The sequence below is a fragment of the Dasypus novemcinctus genome, chromosome 13 (assembly GCF_030445035.2).
Source record: "Dasypus novemcinctus isolate mDasNov1 chromosome 13, mDasNov1.1.hap2, whole genome shotgun sequence".
NCBI lineage: Eukaryota > Metazoa > Chordata > Mammalia > Cingulata > Dasypodidae > Dasypus > Dasypus novemcinctus.
In genome coordinates, this window is record NC_080685.1 from 50,686,654 (window position 1) to 50,706,729 (window position 20,076).

Genomic DNA, 20,076 nt, shown 5'->3' on the forward strand with positions numbered 1-20,076 from the left:
CATATGTGTGTCTTTCTTCAGTGTTAATATCTGACATAAACTTGCTGGATTTTTGGTCTTCACTATAAGCTAGAGAATGAAGTACAAAAGGGAGCCTATTTCTATAGAAAACAAGCCAAGGACATTGTGTTCCATCTTTACAATGAAATGCAGATTTCCCATTAAACAGCAAATCCATCATTTCAAAAAGTTGACTAGAATGCTGCATAAAAAATACACAGCTGCTTAAATTTAGGACGTTGAAAAAAGTCCAACAAAAAATGTTCCCTGGTTCTCAAGCATTTTCATTTGACTATGTATTGAATAGGTTTTCATTTAATTTAGGTTGTTGCCTTTTAAAACTGTCCTAAAATAGTTTGATAATTATTTTAAGCAACTTAGACTCAACTGTTATACTTCATTTATTTAAATAATGCATTTTGCTGTATAGAAATATTTTGTATTTACTAATAAAGTTTTTTTTGTACAAGAAATATTGGCACTTCCTTACTTCCTTATAATTCTTTGCTTTTTCATGTTTATGTCCCATTACCATTTAGTTTCTTTTCTCCCCTCCTCTTCCATCCCCTCTCCTCCCCTATCTTCCCCTTAATTGCCTGCCATTACAGCCATTTTGGTCTCCAGCCATCTTCCTTCAAATTCTGCTGAATTTCAACTGTTTCACTCTGTCTTCTTTTTGTGATAAAATAGAGTGTCACCTTTTAGTGATTCTAATGTATTCTGCACAACTTTTCCCTGCTTTTCCCAACTTAATTTAGAAATAAGAAGTGGCAAAGTCAGTGATATTCCCTGCAATAATTTTGTCTCTGGTCTGCATACAACATGCCACCACAAGCTGGCTAGTGGGCCTAGAAGAGTTCTGCTCCATGCTACTATTTCTAGTCACTAATTTTCAAGAAAGTAATCTATATGCTGTAGGAGCAAAAAGGTTTATGTTAAGCATATCTATGTAGTGCATGTATTTCCCATAGACATTAATAATTATTTATTAAAAGTTGTGGCAAAGTCTCCATGCTTTCCTTCTCTGAAGTCTAGTCCTGCTCTCCCTGAGGACTAATATCAGAGGTTAGCCCAGGACCATAGAGAGTACTACTGTTTAACAAGAACTGTGCTAACGTGCCTCTGGGAATAGCTATTTACTAGATTTCTGAAGCTGAGGATTTAGTTCTATTCTATTATCCTGGTCATTAGGCTTTTAAACATATGGTCATATTGCCCCTACACCAGTCCCTAAAAGTAAATATTTCTAACCATTCTTTGATATCGAATATGTTTTCCCAAAACCGGTTTGGTACCATTTGCAGACCTCACCTTTCCAAAGTCCAGTTTCTTCCTAAAGAATTTTTAATTGTTAAAGAGATCTTCTAGTTAATCACAGTCTACTTTATAATGGGCCCTTTTTTCCCAATGGAGCTCAACAATTTTATGGAATAATTTTTTCTAGGCCCACATTTTATTCTGGACCCAAATGAGGGAAGTATTTTCTGTGCCATATCATAGTTTATGGGGGGTATTTCATACTTGTGCTTCTAGTACCTTGCCAGCACAGGCTATCAAAAGCACTTAGTCTGCAAATAAAATATGAAACAAAATCCATCTGGTATTTCTCATTGAATTAGGAACAGAGCATTTTTGTTAAATATTAACAGATGGCTAAATTCTTAATATCAAACTAATATTTTAAAACATCTGAGGGGACCCACATGAGGGGGAAAGGATAGAGGATCATGTGTTTTTTTCATTGCTGAACCCTTCCTGTACACTTTCCCACCCTCCATTCTTCCAAACCATGTGTTGAGAATCACTGGAGTCTCCAATCTCAGATTGTTGTTCCTTGGTAGCTGGTATCAAAATAACTTGTGATGGTATCGAAATTGTGTGGTCAAGTGTTAACCAACTCAGGTGAAATGTTGCTGATGGCATTCTTCAAGATCTTTGATTAAAGCCAATTTTCCCTCCCTCCTCCCTCTCTCTTTGATAGGAAAAAGAAAAGAAGTATATGCTTCCCTTAGACAATCTGAAAGTTCGGGATGTGGAAAAGAGCTTTATGTCTAGCAAGCACATCTTCGCACTCTTTAACACAGAGCAAAGGTAAGACAAATGATACAACCTGTGTTTTCAGATTCTTTTCCTTGAATTTCTATGTGATCTAGATAACATGTCTGCAAATAGCTCCTTGGTCCCACCTTGAATTTGTTAACACTTCAATTTTCCATTCATGTATTTTGTACTTTTAGCCCTACCATGGATAATGGTTTAGGAAGATTATAACTTACAATAAGAAGGATCTTCAGGTAAGAATTAGATTAGTCCCTGCTTTTCCAGCAGGCACCAGAATGATGCTGCTTCCATTCTTAAGCTATATTTTATAACTTTAAAGTGTTCCTTGCCTTGAATTTATATTCACATTCTTAAAAATTACTATTGTAAAATACTATTAAATTATAATTCAATAATGGATAGATATCACTGAGTAAAGCCTCATATATAATGACGAAATTCTTTCATAAGTGTATGGAATTATTCAGTTAATGTGGATACTAATATATAACACTTTACAGTTTTTCAAAGCACCATCCACTTTCCTTCTTTTGGGTTTTTTGTAGCAATAGCCATGTGAGGGAAAAACAGAGAGTGGTGAGGTTGCTACTTTATAAATTGAAATTTTAGGCTCATAGAAGTTAACTTGCTGTCTTAAGATCACAAAACTAGTTGATGGTAGAATATGGAACTTGAATCAGGACTTTTAAGTCCATTTTTCCTCCCACTCTTATTTATTTCGCTTTTCTTACTGCTGCTTACCCACAACTTGAAAACTTTATTTCAGGCTGGTCATTACATGGAGTCCATGATCATTAATTGAAACTGAAAAGTAAATTTAAATAAATAAATGGAGAGGTAATAGAGGACAGCATAGAGATATTTAAAAGGGCTACAACTAGGCAAGGAAAATAAAGGAAATTATTTCCAATGGAAATGTTATGTGAGAAAGCGACTTAATTTCTGTGAGTAAGTTACTATGAGACTGACTCATTGGTGGCAGGGTCTAATTTTAACCCATTCCTCCATGATTTTTTTTATCTTTATTTAGCAACAAATGAAGTTACTTGATTGGGTTCAATGACTGGCCCAGGGTCAATCACATAGTAAATCAAAATAGCAAGAGAAGACTTCTTTCCACATTCCCAGTCAGTTGCTCAGAGTGACTCATTACACAAAAATACTTAGAAAAACCACAAGAGCAAGACATTTAAAGAATCAAGGGGAAAGAAAATTAAAGACAACTCCCCAACTAAATACCGAAATGGGATTTTTAAAAGTCTTAGTATTATTTAAGAGTAGTTTGTGAAAAAACACTAACAATAATAAAGGATAAAAAATGCTTCTTGGAGAGAGCATTAGTGAGTCCTCAGTACTAGGGCCAAGCTAAGTATTATTTACATGCTGTGTTGGAGCAGTGGAAAAATGGGAGGTCCTAAGGTAACTCCCAGAGATGAGCCTCATCTTGTTGCTTTGATGCAGTGCTGGGATGTGTGTCTGTCAAACTGGAAATCAAACTAAATTTGAGTCTTTAGTCAGCTTAGAAAGTACTGGTTATCAAGGGCTTAGTAAAAAGCAAAATAAGGCAATGGTAGAACATCTTTTAAGATGAAATACAATTATGGATTTTTAAAAAACAAAATTTACCAAATTTTAAAAACTCTATTTCCAGAATTATAGGTATTCTGGAATCCCAAAGTTCTCAAAAGGTATTTAACTCTTCAGCCACTTCTCAGAGACCTCTCTGAGTACATGAATGTCCTAACTAAGACACATTTGCCATTGTCTTTTCCTTTGAAATCTCTATTTCTTTAATTTAGGTTTGCGTTGTTTGGGACCTCCAATACAATGTTGACTAGAAGTGGGTATCCTTGACTTGTTCCTGATTTTAAAGAAAATGATTTTTGAAATTTTATACTTAAGTATTTTTGGTAGGTACCTGTATTAGTCAGGGTTCTCTAGGGAAACAGAATCGACAAAAGATACCTGTCAATAGTAAAAGATTTTATCAGAGTCTCTCATGTGACTGTGGGGATCATAGGCCCAGGTTCTGCATGCAGGCTGCAACCAGGGGCTCAAATGAAAGTCCAATGAATGTCCTTGATGAGTTCTGGGAGATGTTGACTGTCCAAAGGTGAGCTGGGAAATTTTCACTCAGTGCTAGAATCACTTCCCTTTTTAGGGCATTCAACTGATTGGATAAAGCCTCACTCATTGTTGATGGCAATCTCCCTGATTGATGTTATTGTAACCAGCTATCTATGATTTACCACTGCAGTAAAGTGAATCGTGACTAAAGTCCATAAATGCCCCTGCATTACAATTAGCCCAGTGCTTGCTTAACCAAACGACTGGGCACAATGACTTGGCCGAGTTGACACATTAGCCTCACCATCACAGTCCACCCCTTGTCAACTTGGCAACCATACACATCACCTTAAACCATACTTACCTCTAAGTAAAAACAATAACAGACATGCGTATATATATATATTTCTGCCTCACTACGTTCAATTCTCCTGCATACAACTGGAAATCCATTAGTTCCCTACAGAATAGGGTACAAGTTCTTGGGTAATGTTCACTCTTAAACTTGACATCCTCAAATATTATAACATGAAACTGATATAACTTGTTATATGATAAGAGAAATGGCTGGGAATAAAGATAAAGAAATTTGTTTTGTGTACATACACAAATCATAATCATAATGAAACAAGGAAGAAAGATCCATGACCATTACAGTTCTCGTTTCTGTAGCTGGTCACATGGTCAATGTTCATATTTATCACTATCTTCTTCCACTGCCCCTTCTATGTTTCTGTTACCCTCAGCAAGCACTTCAGCTGGCCATGGTTTTTTGCCTTGTGGGATGACCCAAACTTTTGTTCCTGAAGATTCTGGCCATTGTTAGTCCTGCTTGGATTGGGTTGTTGCAGTTTTCCATTGACTTTAATCATCGGACATGGCAGTACTAGAAGATGCCCTAGAGGATGCCCTGTATTCCAGGCAAATTCTTCTTTACCCCTATTATGTAGATACACTCCTATTTTCCCTTGATAGTCAGGATCAATCACCCCAGCCAGTGCAGTGATTCCCTTCTTTGACTGTTGATTCAGAGGTAAGAGGAGCCCAAAGTGGCCAGGTGGCAGTTTTAATTTACAGTTGAATGGAATCATTGTTGTATTCCCTGGTGGCAGCATTCCTCCTTTTGGGACTAAAACCTGTAGACCAGCAGATTTTATCGTTGCAGGTACAGTAAGCAAAAATTTTCCTAGTGGGTCACTAGGGGTAATAATGAGTGGTGCCGCTCCCATTTCCACTCTTGATTCCTGGGCCCATGGCTCCTGGTTATGGGAGAAACAACACCATTGAGTGGATGCTGATTTAAAGCACACACAGGGGAAGTGGACTTGGCCCAGTTGTTAGGGCGTCCATCTACCACATGGGAGGTCCGCAGTTCACACCCTGGGTCCCCTTGATCCGTGTGGAGCTGGCCCATGCGCAAGTGCTGATGCTGCGTGCCCTGCCACGAAGGGGTGTCCCCCACATAGGGGAGCCCCACGCGCAAGGAGTGCGCCCTGTGAGGAAAGCCGCCCAGCACGAAAGAAATTTCAGCCTGCCCAGGAATGGTGCCACACACGAGGAGAGCTGACGCATCAAAATGACCACCAAAACACAGATTCCCGTGCTGGTGACAACAGCAGAAGCGGACAAAGAAGAACATGCAGAGAACAGACAACGGGGGCGGGGGAGGGGGAAAAAATAAATAAAAATAAATCTTTAAAAATAATAATAAAGCACACACAGCCTCTTGGAGAACATTGCCCCAGCCCTGCAAGGTATTACCACCTAGTTGGTACCTTAACTGAGTCTTCAAAAGGCCATTCCACCATTCTCTCAATCTACCTGCTTCAGGGTAATGGGTAAGAGCAGTGAATTCCATGGGCATGTGCTCATTCCCACACATCATTTGTTGTGAAATAGGTTCCTTAATTGGAAGCAATGCTGTGTAGAATGCTGTGGCAGTAGATAAGACATTCACTAAGTCCATGGATGGCAGTTTTGGAAGAAGCATTGCATGCAGGAAATGCAAACCCATATCCAGAGTATGTGTCAATTCCAGTTAAAACAAATCGCTGCCCCTTCCATGGTGGAAGTGGACCAATGTAGTCAATCTGCCACCAGGTAGCAGGCTGGTCACCTCAAGGAATAGTGCCATATTGAGGCCTGAATATGGGTCTCTGCTGCTGGCAAATTGGGCATTCAGCGGTGGCTTAGCCATGTCAGCCTTGGTGAGGGGAAGTCCATGTTGCTGAGCCCATGCATAACCTCCATCCTTACCTCCATGTCCACTTTGTTCATGAGCCCTTTGTGCAATGACAGAGTGGCTAGGGAAAGAGGCTGAGCATTAGCCACAGAGCAGGTCATCTTATCCACTTGATTATTAAAATCTTCCTCTGCTGAAGTCACCATCTGGTGAGCATTCACATGGGACACAAATATTTTCATATTTTTTGCCTACTCAAAAAGGTCTATCCACATACCTCTTCCTCAGACATCTTTGTCACCAATTTTCCAATCATGTTCCTTCCAAGTCCCTGACCATCTAGTCAAACCATTAGCAACAGCCCGTGAATGCACCTCTGGCCATTTCTTCTTCCAAGCAAAATGAACAACCAGGTGCACTGCTCTAAGTTCTGCCCACTGGGAGGATTTGCCCTCACCACTGTCCTTCAGGGATGTCCCATAAAGGGGCTACAGTGCTACAGCAGTACCACTTTTGGGTGGTACCTGCATATCGTGCAGAACCAAGTGTAAACCAGGCCTAAGTTTTCCTCACTTGACTGATTGTAAAGGGCTCCCCAAGAGACCAAAGCTGTGGGCCAGGAAAGAAAAGATAACATGGCAGGGGTGGTATCCATGGCCATTTGGGCTGCTTCCTCATATAACATACTTGTGCCTTAAGGACCTGCTTGAGCCCTATCTCACATATACCACTTCCACTTTATTATGGAGTGCTGCTGTGCATGCCCAACTTTATGGTTTTAATAGGCACCTCAGGTCTCATATTAACTTGATTGCCCATGGTTAAGTGTTCAGTCCCTACTAAGACCCACTAGCAGGCCAAAACCTGTTTCTCAAAAGGAGAGTAGTTATCTGCAGAGGATGGCAGGGCTTTGCTCCAAAGTCCTAAGGACCTGCCTTGTGATTCTCCTATAGGGGCCTGCCAAAGTCTCCAGACAGCATCTCTATTTGCCACTGAATCTTTCAGCACCATTGGATCTGCTAGATCATATGGCCCAAGTGGTAGTGCAGCTTGCACAGCAGCCTGGACCTGTCGCAGGGCCTCCTCTTGTTCCCGTCCCCAGTCAAAACGAACAGCTTTTCTGTTACCTGGTAAATGGGCCAGAGTCCCACACCCAAATGAGAAATGTGTTATCTCCAAAATCCAAAGAGACCAATTAATTGTTGTGCTTCTTCTTTGGTCGTAGGAGGAGCCAGATGCAACAGCTTATCCTTCACTTTAGAAGGGATATCTCGACATGCCCCATACCCCTGGACACCTAGAAATTACCCTGAGGTGGAAGGACTTGTGTTTTAGTTGGATTTATCTCCCATTTTCTCTCACACAAATGCCTTATAATAAGTCTAGAGTCTTTACTACTTCTTGCTCACTAGGTCCTATCAACATGATATCATCAATATAATGAATGAGAGTGATGTCTTGTAGGAGGGAGAGATGATCAAGATCCCTGTAGGGACAATACTATGACATAGGCCTGGAGAGTTGATATACCCCTGAGGCAGGACAGTGAAGGGATACTGCTGGCCTTGCCAGCTGAAAGCAAACTCTTTCTGGTGGTCCTTACTGATAGGAATTGAGAAAAAAGCATTTGCCAAATCAACAGCTGCATTCCAGGTACCAGTGGACATGTTGATTTGCTCAAGCAATGATAGCACACCTGGGACACCAGCTGCAGCTGGAGTCACCACCTGGTTAAGTTTATGATAATCTGTCATCCTCCAAGATTCATCTGTTTTCTGTATAGGCCAAACAGGAGAGTTCAGTGGGGATGTGGTAGGAATCACCACCCCTGCATCCTTCAAATCCTTGATGGTAGCACTAATTTCTGCAATCCTTCCAGGAATCCAGTATTGCTTTTGATTTACTATTTTGCTAGGTAGGAGCAGTTCTAGTGGCTTCCACTTGGCCTCTCCAACCATAATAGCCCTCACTCCACAAGTCAGTGATCCAATGTGGAGATTCTGCCAGTTACTAAGTATGTCTATTCCAATTATGCATTCTGGAACTGGGGAAATAGCCACAGAATGGGTCTGGGGACACACTGGGCCAACTGTGAGATGGACCTGAGCTAAAACTCCATTAATCACCTGACCTCCATAAACCCCTACTCTGACTGATGGACCATAGTGTCATTTTGTATCTCCTGGAATTAATGTCACTTCTGAGCCAGTGTCTAATAATCCCCAAAATATCTGATCATTTCCTTTCCCCCAGTGCACAGTTACTCTGGTAAAAGGCCGTAGATCTCCTTGGGGAAAGGTGAGTGGAAGATTAATAGTACAAATTTTTGGTAGTTTAACAGGATCTTTCCCCGAGGGGACCTGGCTTTCTCCTCATTCAAGGGGTTCTGGGTCTGTAAACTGCCTCAAGTCTGAGAATTGATTAAGGGGCCGTGATTCTCTGTGTCTGTAATCTGAGTTAGGATTTTGTTCACTTAACCTAGAACTCTTCTGTTTATACAGATCCAGAAGAAATTTAGTAAACTGCCCATCTATTTCATTTCTAGGTACCCCATGATGTATTAGCTAACACCATAACTCTAAGTGACTCAGACTATTTTGTGTGCTTTTTTTGAATCTGCCGTTCCTTGCAGTAGTCACACCCACCTTGTCTTTGGCAATTAACTGCTAATACTTGACTTTTACCCATACTTGACTTTTACTGGACCAATATCTGATCATCTCTATAATGTTTAAGAATTCTAATTCCATTACAGCCCTCCCTACAGTAATATATGGACTACAGAGAAGAGCAACCACAGAGCTCTTTAGGAAAGATGGAGTTAGTCTTACAAATTTATTCCTCACAATCCTGGCTAAAGGTGTGTCCTCTGGATATTCCTGGGATGGGTGGGTAGGTCACAAATGGTAAATCCATTCTAGCAATCCAATCTCTCCAAGCCTTTGAATACCCTCTTCTACTGTATACCAGGGCAAATGGGCATCTCAACCTCAGACATGCTAGGCTATCTTTTTGACCATGTTTCAGTCAGCCACCTGAACAAACAGAACCCTTTCTAACCCCTTGAGCTACAGCGTTGAATCCAAAACTTCTGTTTAATGGGCCCATATCAATAAATTCAGCCTGATCCAACTTCATATTCCTTCCACCATTATCCCATACCCTTAGTGTCCATTCCCACACATATTCCCCTGATTTCTGTCTATATAGGTTTTGAAAACTCATGCCATTCTTTCAGAGTATACCTTACTTCCTCATGGGTCACTTTTTGTATTTCATCTTTGGGGGCTTTTTTGTGATTTTAGTTTAGTAATATGTCTCAAAGATGAGAGGTGGTAGAGGTGGGTAAGGAGAAGGATTTGAAATGCCTTGCAAGCTACTGACCTCAGGGCATTCCCTTTCATTTTCTTCTGGTGAGACAGGGTTAACCTCTTCAGGCAGGGTTGGAAGGCAGTTTCCTCAGGGCAGACTGGTAGTTCCACAGTACATGCTGGAGTTTGGCTGGTACCTACCTCAGGGCTGGGAGGAGGTCCAGACTCCCTGGGGCAGGCCAGAGGCTGGGCAGTGGCAGCCTTCAGTTTGGCTGGTACCCACCTCAGGGCTGGAAGGAGGTCCAGACTCCCTGGGGCAGGCTGGAGGCTGGTTAATACAAGGTTGTCAAGGTGTGGTCTCCACAGAGCAGGTCATTGCAGGCTTGTTTGGTAAAGTCTCAGTAGAATTTAGGGTTCCAGTGTCCCCACCAATATTATCATCATCCCATATGTCTCCATCCTGGTTCTCTGGGTTCCACTCTTCCGATCAATGCCTTCACTTTAACTGCAGAAACCCTGTGGGGTTGAGATTTTAGTGTCCTTTGTAACTCCGCTACTCATACAATGAGAGTCTGGGTTTGGTTCTCAGATATTTTGAGCCTGTGGCTACAGAAAGCAATATTTTCTTTCAGAGCACACATAGAAACTTTTGCAACATTCATGTGGTATTTAAGTTTCAAATTTGAAGCCTTTAACTCGTATCTTTCTTTTGTAACTATATCCAAAATATCTAGGAGGAGCCAGGCAACATCATTATACCTTTTGACTCCACAAAACTGTTAAGATGTTGAAAACACTCTCACACAGATCCTTGCTTCTTATAAGCGTGGAAGTAGGGAAATCCAGTGATGATATTTTGCATATCTCAATTGCCAATTTGCATCATGGACTGTCAGCAGCCTCTTCATTATTAGAAAGGGAGTCATTAGTACCCTTGAGTCCAATTAGAGTAGAAAACCAATTGCAAAACCTGAGACATCCCATGTTTAAGACTGTTCCTCAAGAACCACTCCTGGTACTAAGCTGTATTAGTCAGGGTTCTCTAGGGAAACAGAATCAACAAAAGATACCTGTCAATAGTAAGAGATTTTATCAGAGTATCTCATGTGGCCATGGGGATGCACAGGTGCAAGTTTCTCAGGCAGGCTGCAACCAGGGGCTCCAATGTAAGTACAATGAAGGTCCTTGATGAGTTCTGGGAAATGTTGGCTCTCCAAAAACAAGCTGGGAAATTGTCATTCAATGCTGGAATCACTTCCCCTTTTAAGGCATTCAACTGATTGAATAAAGCCTCACTCATTGCTGATGGCAATCTCCCTGACTGATGTGATTGTAATCAGCTATATCTGATTTACCGCTGCAGTAATGTCAATGGTGACTAACATCCATAAATGCCCTTGTACTACAATTAGCCCAGTGCTTGCATGACCAAACTACTGGGCACAGTGACCTGGCCAAGTTGACACACTAGCCTAACCATCACAGTTTCCTGATATCAGGTAAAGAAGATCCCTTTTGTTCCTAATCATTGAGGTTTTTTGTTTTGTTTTTAAATCATAAATGGTTATTGAAATTTATCAAATGCTTTTTCTTTTTCTGCCTCTGTGGAGAAGACTGTATGATTTTTCTTTAATCTGTTAATGTGGTGAAATATAGTGATAGATATTCTAATGTTAAACCATACTTGATCTCCTGGGATTAAACTCAGCTAGGTCACAATGTATTTTATTGTTTATTATGCATTCCTGGTTTAAGTTTGATAATTTATTTGGGCGTTTGCATGTATGTTCATAAGTGAAACTGTCCCACACATATCCTTTTGGTGCTATCCCTGCCTAGTTTTCATATCAAGATTATGTTAGCTTCATAAATTCAGGTGGGAAGACACACTTACTCTTCTTTGGAACAGTTTGTACAAGGTAACTGTTAATTAAATGTTTGGTGGATTCATGTGTAAAATCATCTGACCCTGGAGGTATACTTCTAACTTGTATTTTAATTTGTTTAATGATCATTGATTTTTTTCAAGTTTTCTATTTTTTTCATAAGATAAGTTTGGATGCGTTATATTTTTTCTAAGTTTGGATAATATAATAAGCTTGGATAAGATGTATTTTTCTAAGAAATTGTCAATGTATCTGTTTTTAAATAAATTACCATAAAGTTTTCCATAATATTCTATTTTAAAATTCTCTGCTGCATCTGAAATTTTCACCCCTTTTTATTCTTAATATCAAGCCTTATTTTTTTACCCCATGGTCATTTTTGCCAGAGTTTGTCTGTTTTCAAAGAACCATCTTCTGGCTTTTTTAATCTATTTTTCTATATATTTTTCTATTTCAGTAATTTCTGTGCTATTCATTATTTCCTTCCTTCTGTTTTCTTTGTTTTACTCTGTTGGTCTTTTTTCTAACCTTTTAATTTAGAAGCTTAACTCATCAATTTCTATTTCTTTTTCTTATATATGCATGTAAGTCTATAGATTTCCCTGTATATACTCTTTAGTTGTTTATCACAATTTTTAACACATAATATTTTTATTATCATTCAGTTATGTTTCCCAATCTCCATTATGATTTCCTTTTTTGATCCATGAGCTATTCAGAACTATGTTTTATATTTTACATAAATATATATAATGCCTGAAAGTTTGTTATTGTTTCTGGTTGTTTTCTAACTTGATTATATTGTGGTCAGAGAATATGGCCTAGTTTATTGTGACTTTTTATAAATACTCCATATGTACTTTAGAAAGTATATATTTATTAATTTGGAAATCAGGAGGATCATTCTTGCTAATTGTAGGATCATGCTTGCTCATTGTGTTATCCATTATTTATAGTTGTTGTTTTTAATCTTTATTCAAACATTCAACAAGAATATATTAGGGAGTGGATGTGGCTCAAGTAGTTGAGTGCCTGCCTCCTGCATGGAAGATCCTGGGTTTGGTTCCCAGAGCCTCCTGAAAAAAATAAAAACAAAACAACAAGCAAAACAAATGATTAAACCAACTCTGGGAAGTTGATGTGGCTCAGTAGTTGAGTGCTGTCTTCCCACATACAAGGTCCTGGGTTCAATCCCTGGACCCTAGTACCTAAAAAAAATAATAATAATAATATATGAGGCTTTTACTATGTGCCAGGAACTGTTCTATGTACAAATACAAAAGACAAAAAAAGATTATACATTTTAGATTATATTCTGGAGAGGGTTGTTGGCAGGGAGACAGATAAAAGCCATAAACAATTTTACTTTATCAGAGGAGTATTTAAAAAAAATCTCACTTCATAACTGGGAGTTTGAGTATTCTAGTAAATCCATCAATTTTTGCTTCATATATTTTGAGGCCATGTTATTAGACTCATGCAAGTTTAGAATTGTGGTACATTTCTGGTGACATGTCCTTTAGTAATATTATGCAAATCCTCTTTATTCCTAAAGATGCTTTTTGCCTTAGAACTTACTTTGTTTAATCTTAATGTAGCTTCACTACCTTTCTTTTGGTTAATATTTGCCTCAAATATTCTTTGACTTCCTTTTGACATCAACCTTTCTGCATTTGCATTTAGTATGTCTTTTGGAGTAGTATATAGCTAGATTTGTGTTTGTTGTTAATATAACATGAAATCTTTTTCTTTTAACTAATGAGTTTAGTCCATTTACATTTTTATTATTTTATTACTCATAATAATATTCTTTTCACCATTGACATTAATTCTGAGGTTAAGGTCAGATTTTCTCTTTCTTTTGAGACAAGATCATATAAGAAATGATATGTTCTTTCTTTACCTTTAAATGAATTTATCCTTGGTTAATTTAGATGGAATTTTCACTACTTTATATTTTTTATCCCTTTCTTGCATAGTAAAGTGTTTTAGAACAATCTATTTTATCCGTTCAGTGGACCCATATGAAATGCATTGGCTTGAGGATAAGAGTCCCTGTGTGAATATCAGGGGTGGCATTAAGTAAGTATAAAATATGGCATTTTAAGGTTCTCTGGGGCTTAGAAGTAATCTTGTCTGTCCTTACTTCACAGGAAAAAGAGCTGACATCTTTAGTAGTTAACTGTCTTCCTCATGTCACAAAAGTTAATGACAGACCCAGAATTGGCCCCTAGGTCTGATGTCTCCTGATCCAGGAATGTTTTTGATACCATGGTTTAGATATTGACTTAACAAGAATTTCACCTATGATTTTAATTGGAATTATTTCTTGAAGAGCAGAAGTGAAGAGATTTTTAACTTCTTCTATTGGCATTTCAATTTTCTGTCAGGCAATACCAGTTTTTGTGGAATAATTTTAGTCCTATTTACAAAGGAACTAACCATTACCCTTGCCATAGTTCATGAAAAACTACTCTTTAGCCATTGCTATTTCTATCACAGCATTATTCCTAAGAGCTCATTCACTATAAAGTTTAAAACAATTATCCTGTAGTCACCAATCATCAGGTGTGTGGGAATTAATATATTTAGTATCCTCTTTTAAAAAGCCTTTAGTGCCTTGTTGAATTAATATGATCTTTATGAGGCTGGCAACCAGATTTTGAGATATTCTAAATAGTATTTTAGTGCTAAGATTTTTATAAAGAAAGGATTTTTTACCGGTAGCAGTAACTTAAGCACATGAAGAGAGTGACTTTCTCATACAGACTTATTTCATCTACATAGACTGCAGGTAAAAATATGCATTCCTAGCCCTTCTCTGAGTCTTTTAAAGAGGGCATCATAAATATCTGAGAAACTGATACATTTCATTACTTTGTCCTCTTATTCATTGTATCACCAAATCATTTTAAAAATCTAAGTTAAAAGGTTCCTAAACTTCTTGTTTATTTACAAATATCCTAAACTGAGGATTGGAATATTCTCCCAGGTTTTTGTGCCATTTGATCTTGTTAGAAATGCCATGTTTTCTCTGAGAGAAGCATGTCTAGATAATGGCTTTACTGTGTTAGTCTTTGCTCTCCCCAGGCAGGACTGTAGTTTTAAAGTCATGCTAAGGCCCATTTGGTCCAAGGTATGTCAGCTCTGGTAGCCAGCAGAGATCTGTTTCTGTCCATGGGATTTGTAGGGCAGCCACATGGTGTTTTCTGAGCACTCCTTGGGGTTGTTGAGCTTTGTTTTCTTTTAAAATAAGGCACTCTTTCTTTGACATTGCCTTCTAGCTATAATTCAGGATATGGTTTATCAGCACTACCAAGTGTTCCAACTCACCTCCTCCCCCCTTTTCCTATAGAAAGTGATTGTAGGATGTTTCACTATTCCGCTTAGTCCCTAACATATTGCCAACACTCAATAAATGTCAAATAATCCCGCAATATAGCTAGTGTATGTTCTTTAGGCATTCTGAAAAGGAATAGCTCTTTATTTTCATTGTTAAGCAGTATATTTTCCTACTAGTTAACTGGAAAGGAATTGGAGTTTGATTTTCTATTCATATACCTTTATGGCAGTTCCTATATTAAAATGTCCTTTTAATTGAAATTACCAGGCAAAAATTGGTAAACAATGCCTTGTATGAAAGGTAGTGTCTCACTTGGAGATGGTTGAATGTTGAATCTACATTAAAAGAGAAGCAATTAGTCTTCAAAAAATATGAATGGCAGAGGTTCATCTTTACTAGTATTTGAATAGAGTCAAAATGTATAGTATTTTGGACTGGAAAATGAAATAATGTATGAGGAGCACAGCACAATTAATCTTGGGTATAGAACATAACAAGACAACTGGAAAATTAGTTACTTACTTTACCTCACTGTTGTGAAAATAATGTTTAAACATTATCTCTTACCTCATGGAATAGTAAATAAGAATTGCTTATATTATGAATACCCTGGAGAATTTTGTCAGATAAAGATTTATCAGTGGACAGTTTGCTGACCTAAACTGGGAAAGTAAAGTGTGTGTCATCGTACATTTTCCAGTAGAGTGTGGGTAGGCCATCTATCCATGTAGACTGCTTGTAGTACCCTTTAACTGGAAGTACCTAGTGGAGGTAAAGAAAATCAATTTGAATGTGAAACTTTTTATCAATCTCAATTGACTTATTCAGTTCATTGTAACCTTTCTATAACTTCAGGTATGATAAAAACATTTGATTTTCACATGCTTTACTGCCTATATCAAATTAATTTCACTGGATATGAGACCAAATGACATCTGTCCAGAGAACACATGTTAAACTGGTATTAATAAGGTATTAGTAGCATTGCTGTGAGAAATACTTACAGTATATCAAAATTAAGTTATGGGGTGTGTTAAGATATTTTAGCAACCTTGCACTTCTTTCTACTTTTTTAACAATGATAAATTCATTAGTTAAGAAATGTAACTATGGGGGGAGATTGTGGGAAGATGGCAGAGTAGGAAGCTCCAGGGATCAGTCACACAATCAGTCACTCTATCAAAACAACTATTGAATTGACAGGAACTGCCTGAATCAACTATTTTGGAATTCTGGAGTCTAGTGAAACACTTGCAGCACCTAGAGAAATGCCAGATTAAGTAGCCGGTAAATTTTGGCAAATATCAGTGAATTTCACCTTCTTTGTAGTGGCTTCCATCCCCCACCCCACCTAAGTGGCAGACAGCTGTGGGGACTGCAATTTGTATTCCTAGTGTGACTTGCTGAAGCAAGGATGGGCAATAAGGACCTGTACTCCAAAAACTGATGGTGAAGTGGGAATGTGTGATATGACTACTAGTATATGCCTTTGATTACTGGGGGCTGGTATAGAGTGTTCACACTATTTCAACCCTTGTAACAAGCAGCAGCAGAGGAGTCTTAAAGAGATAGTATCCTTCTTTTTTTCCTTTCCTTTCCCATTTGGGAACAAAATAGTTTAAAAGGACACAAATGGACACCTACAGCCCCAACAAGAAAAAAAAACAGCCATTCCAGGGGAGTGGGAGAATTAGATTTCCAGAGTTTATACAACATTACATTCAGAATGTCTGTTTCTCAACAAAACAATTACAAAATACACAAATAAGCAGAAAAGTATGGCTTATTCCCAGGAAAAAAAGAATATGAGAGAAACCATTCTAAGGAAATGCACACATTTGGAACTATTAGTAAAAGACATTAAATCAACTGCATTAAATATGTCTAGTGAGCTAAAAGAAATCATAGACAAAGAGCTAAAGAAAATAGGGGAAAAAATTTCTAAACAAAAAAAGAGGTAGAAATTATAAAAAGGAAACTAACAAATTCTAGAACTGAAAAGTACAATAATTTAGTGAAAAACTCACTAGAGGTATTCAACAGCAGATTTGATCAGGCAAAAGAAAGTATCAATGAATTTGAAAATAAAGTAATTAAAGTTATCCAATGCAAGGAGCAGATAGAACAAAGAGTGAAGAAAAATGAACCGTGCTTGAGGAACCTGTGGGATTCGATGTGCATCTTAGGAGTCCCAGAAAGACAAGGGAGAGAGAAAGGAGCAGTAAATGTATTTGAAGAAATAATGGCACAAACTTCCCAAATCTGATAGGAGACATGAATATATACGTACAGGGAACTCAGTGAACTTCAAACAGGATAAACTCAGAGAGACCTATACCAATACATGTAATTATCAAATCAACAAAACCCAAAGACAAAGAGAGACTTTTGAAAGCAGTAAGACAGAAAGGACTCATTGAACACAAGGGATCCTCAATAAGATTAACAACCCCTTTCTCAACAGAAACCTTGGAGGCCAGAAGGCAATGGGATGACATATTTAAATTCATTAAGGAAAAAAAGTCAAGCAAAAATTTTGTATCTGGTAAATTATCCTACAAAAATGAAGGAAAAATTAAGACATTTACAGATAAAACAAAATCTGAAGGTGTTCTTTACCAGAATACTTACCCTGCTAGATATGCTAAAGGGAATCCTTCAAGGTTAAATAAGATGTCTCTAGACAGGGACTTGAAACAATAGTAAGAAATAAAGAACATTGGTAGAGTTAATTACTTAGGTAAGTGTAAAACCCTTTATTATTGTACTTGGTTTGTAGTGGCTTTTCCCCCTGTTATGACTTTAAAGTCAAATGTGTAAAACAAGATTAAAATCTATATTAATGACACACAATATATATAAAAATGTAATCTGAAACATATTATAAAGGAGGAGAACATTTGTATACTGCTGAAACTACGTTGTTATTATTCAAACTAGGTTGTTATTGCCTTAAGATATTAATTGTACTCACAAAGGTAACCTCTAAGGAAATAAAAAAGAGAAAAGGATATAAGTGGATCCAAAGGAAAAAAGGTACAAAAAAATAAACTAAATACAAACAAGACAGAAATGGAGTAATTGAAGAACAACAACAACAAAAAAGACCTGCAGAAACAAATAGATAAAAGGCAGAGGTAAATCCTTCTTTATCATTAATTACTTAATTATAAAAGGACTAATCTCACCTATTAAAAAGCAGAAATTGCCGGATTGGTTTAAGAAAAAAAACATGATGCATCTTTATGCTGTCTACAAGAGACTCATTTTAAATACAAAGATACGAAGAAGTTAAGTAAAAGGATGGAAAAAGATATTCCATACAAATAGTAACTAAAAGAGAGTTGGTGTGCTATATTATTGTCAGACAAAATAAATTGTAACTCAAAAAAATTTACAGAGTCTATGAAGGACATAATATATTGATAAAAGTTTCAATTCAGCAAGAAGATATAACAATTATATATATACCTAACACAGAGCCCCAAAACATATGAAGCAAAATTTAACAGAATTGAAGGGAGAAATAATAGTAGTTGGAGACTTCAGTACACCACTTTCAATAGTTAATAGACTATCTAGAAAGAAGATCATTTAGGAAACGGTGGACTTGAACAACACTATAAATTATAAATTAACTGACCTAATGGGCTCAGAACTCTCCAGCCAACAACAATAGCAGAATATACATTCTTCTCTGGTACACATTGATCATTCTCAAGGATAGAACATATGTTAGGCCACAAATCAAGTGTAATAAATTTTAAAATATTGAAGTCATTCAAAATATCTGCTCTGACCACAATGGAATGAAACTAGAAATCAATAACATAAGGAAACCTGGAAAATTCAAAAACATGTGGAAATTAGCACACTCTTAAACAACTGTGGGCCAAGAAGGAATTACAAGGGAAATCAGAAAATACTTAGAAATGAATGAAAATGAAAACAGAACATACCAAAACTTACAGGATGCAGCAAAGGCAATACTCGGGGGGGAAACTTGTAACTATAAATGTCCACAATAAAAAAGAAGAAATATCACAAACCAATTACCTAACTTCACATCTAGAGGAACTAGAAAATAAAAGAGCAAATTAACCTCAAAATTAACAAAAAGGAAGGAAATAGTAAAGATTAGAACAGAGATAAGTGAGACAGAGAATAGAAAAATAATAGAATCAATGAAAACAAAAGTTGGTTCTTTGAAAAGATAATAAAATCTACAAACTTTTAACCAGACTGACAAAGAAAAAAGAGAGAAGACACAAATACTAAAATTAGGAATGAAAGTGGGGACATTACTTCTGACCTTACAGAAATACAACGGATCATAAGAGAAAACTATGAACGATTTTACAGCAAAAAGTTAGATGAAAGGGATGAATTCCTAGAAACATAAAAATTACCTTAACTAACTTAAGAAGAAAAAGATCATGACAGACTAAAAAACAAAGGAAAACTTGAATTAGAAATTAAAAAAAACACTCAAGAAAAGAAAAGTCCAGGACCAGATAGCTTCACTGCTGATTCCTACCAAACATTTAAAGAAGAACTAAAACTAATCCTTTTCATACTCTTCCAAAAAATTAAAAAGGAAGGAACACTTCTTAACTCATTTAAGAAGTGAATATTATCCTGTTACCAAAGCCAGATAAACAGAGAACAAAAAAAAAAAAAAAAAAAAAAAAGAAAATTACAGACCTGTTTCCCTTTTGAATATATATTTAAGTATCCTCAATAAAATACTGGAAAACTGAGGCCAAAAGGACTCGGTGTTAAAAGGATTATACCCCGTGACCAAGTGATATTTGCTTTAAGAATGCAGGAGTGGCCATAAAATGAAAATCAATCAATATAATACCCCACATTAATAGAATACAGGAAATAAATCACATGGTCATCTCAATGGATACAGAAAAGGCATTTGACAAAATCCAACATCCTTTCCTGATTAAAAAAAAAGTCAAAAAACAAAGAATAGAAGAGAAGTTTCTCAATATGATAAATGGTATTTATGAAAAACCCACAGCAAACATCATACCCATTAGTGAAACACTGAAAACTTTCCCCCTAAGATCAGGAATAAGGCAAGATACTGTCACCCTCTTATTCAACATTGTACTGGAAGTTCTAGCCAGAGCAATTAGGCAAGGAAAATTAGCAAAAGGCATCCAAATTGGAAAGGAAGAAATAAAACCATCCTATTCACAGATGACATGATCC

The 20,076-nt window shown here is 37.2% G+C and overlaps 1 protein-coding gene across 8 annotated transcripts in view; it reads left to right on the top strand.

Annotated features, from left to right (window-relative positions):
* Window positions 1-20,076, top strand: part of DNM3 (dynamin 3) — a 693,285-nt gene that overhangs the window by 485,383 nt on the left and 187,826 nt on the right. For all 8 annotated transcript variants that reach the window (XM_058310135.1, XM_058310136.2, XM_058310139.2 and 5 more), the window contains one exon: window positions 1,982-2,091. In XM_058310135.1, the coding sequence (XP_058166118.1) occupies window positions 1,982-2,091 (110 nt within the window). The remainder of the gene's footprint in view (window positions 1-1,981; window positions 2,092-20,076) is intronic.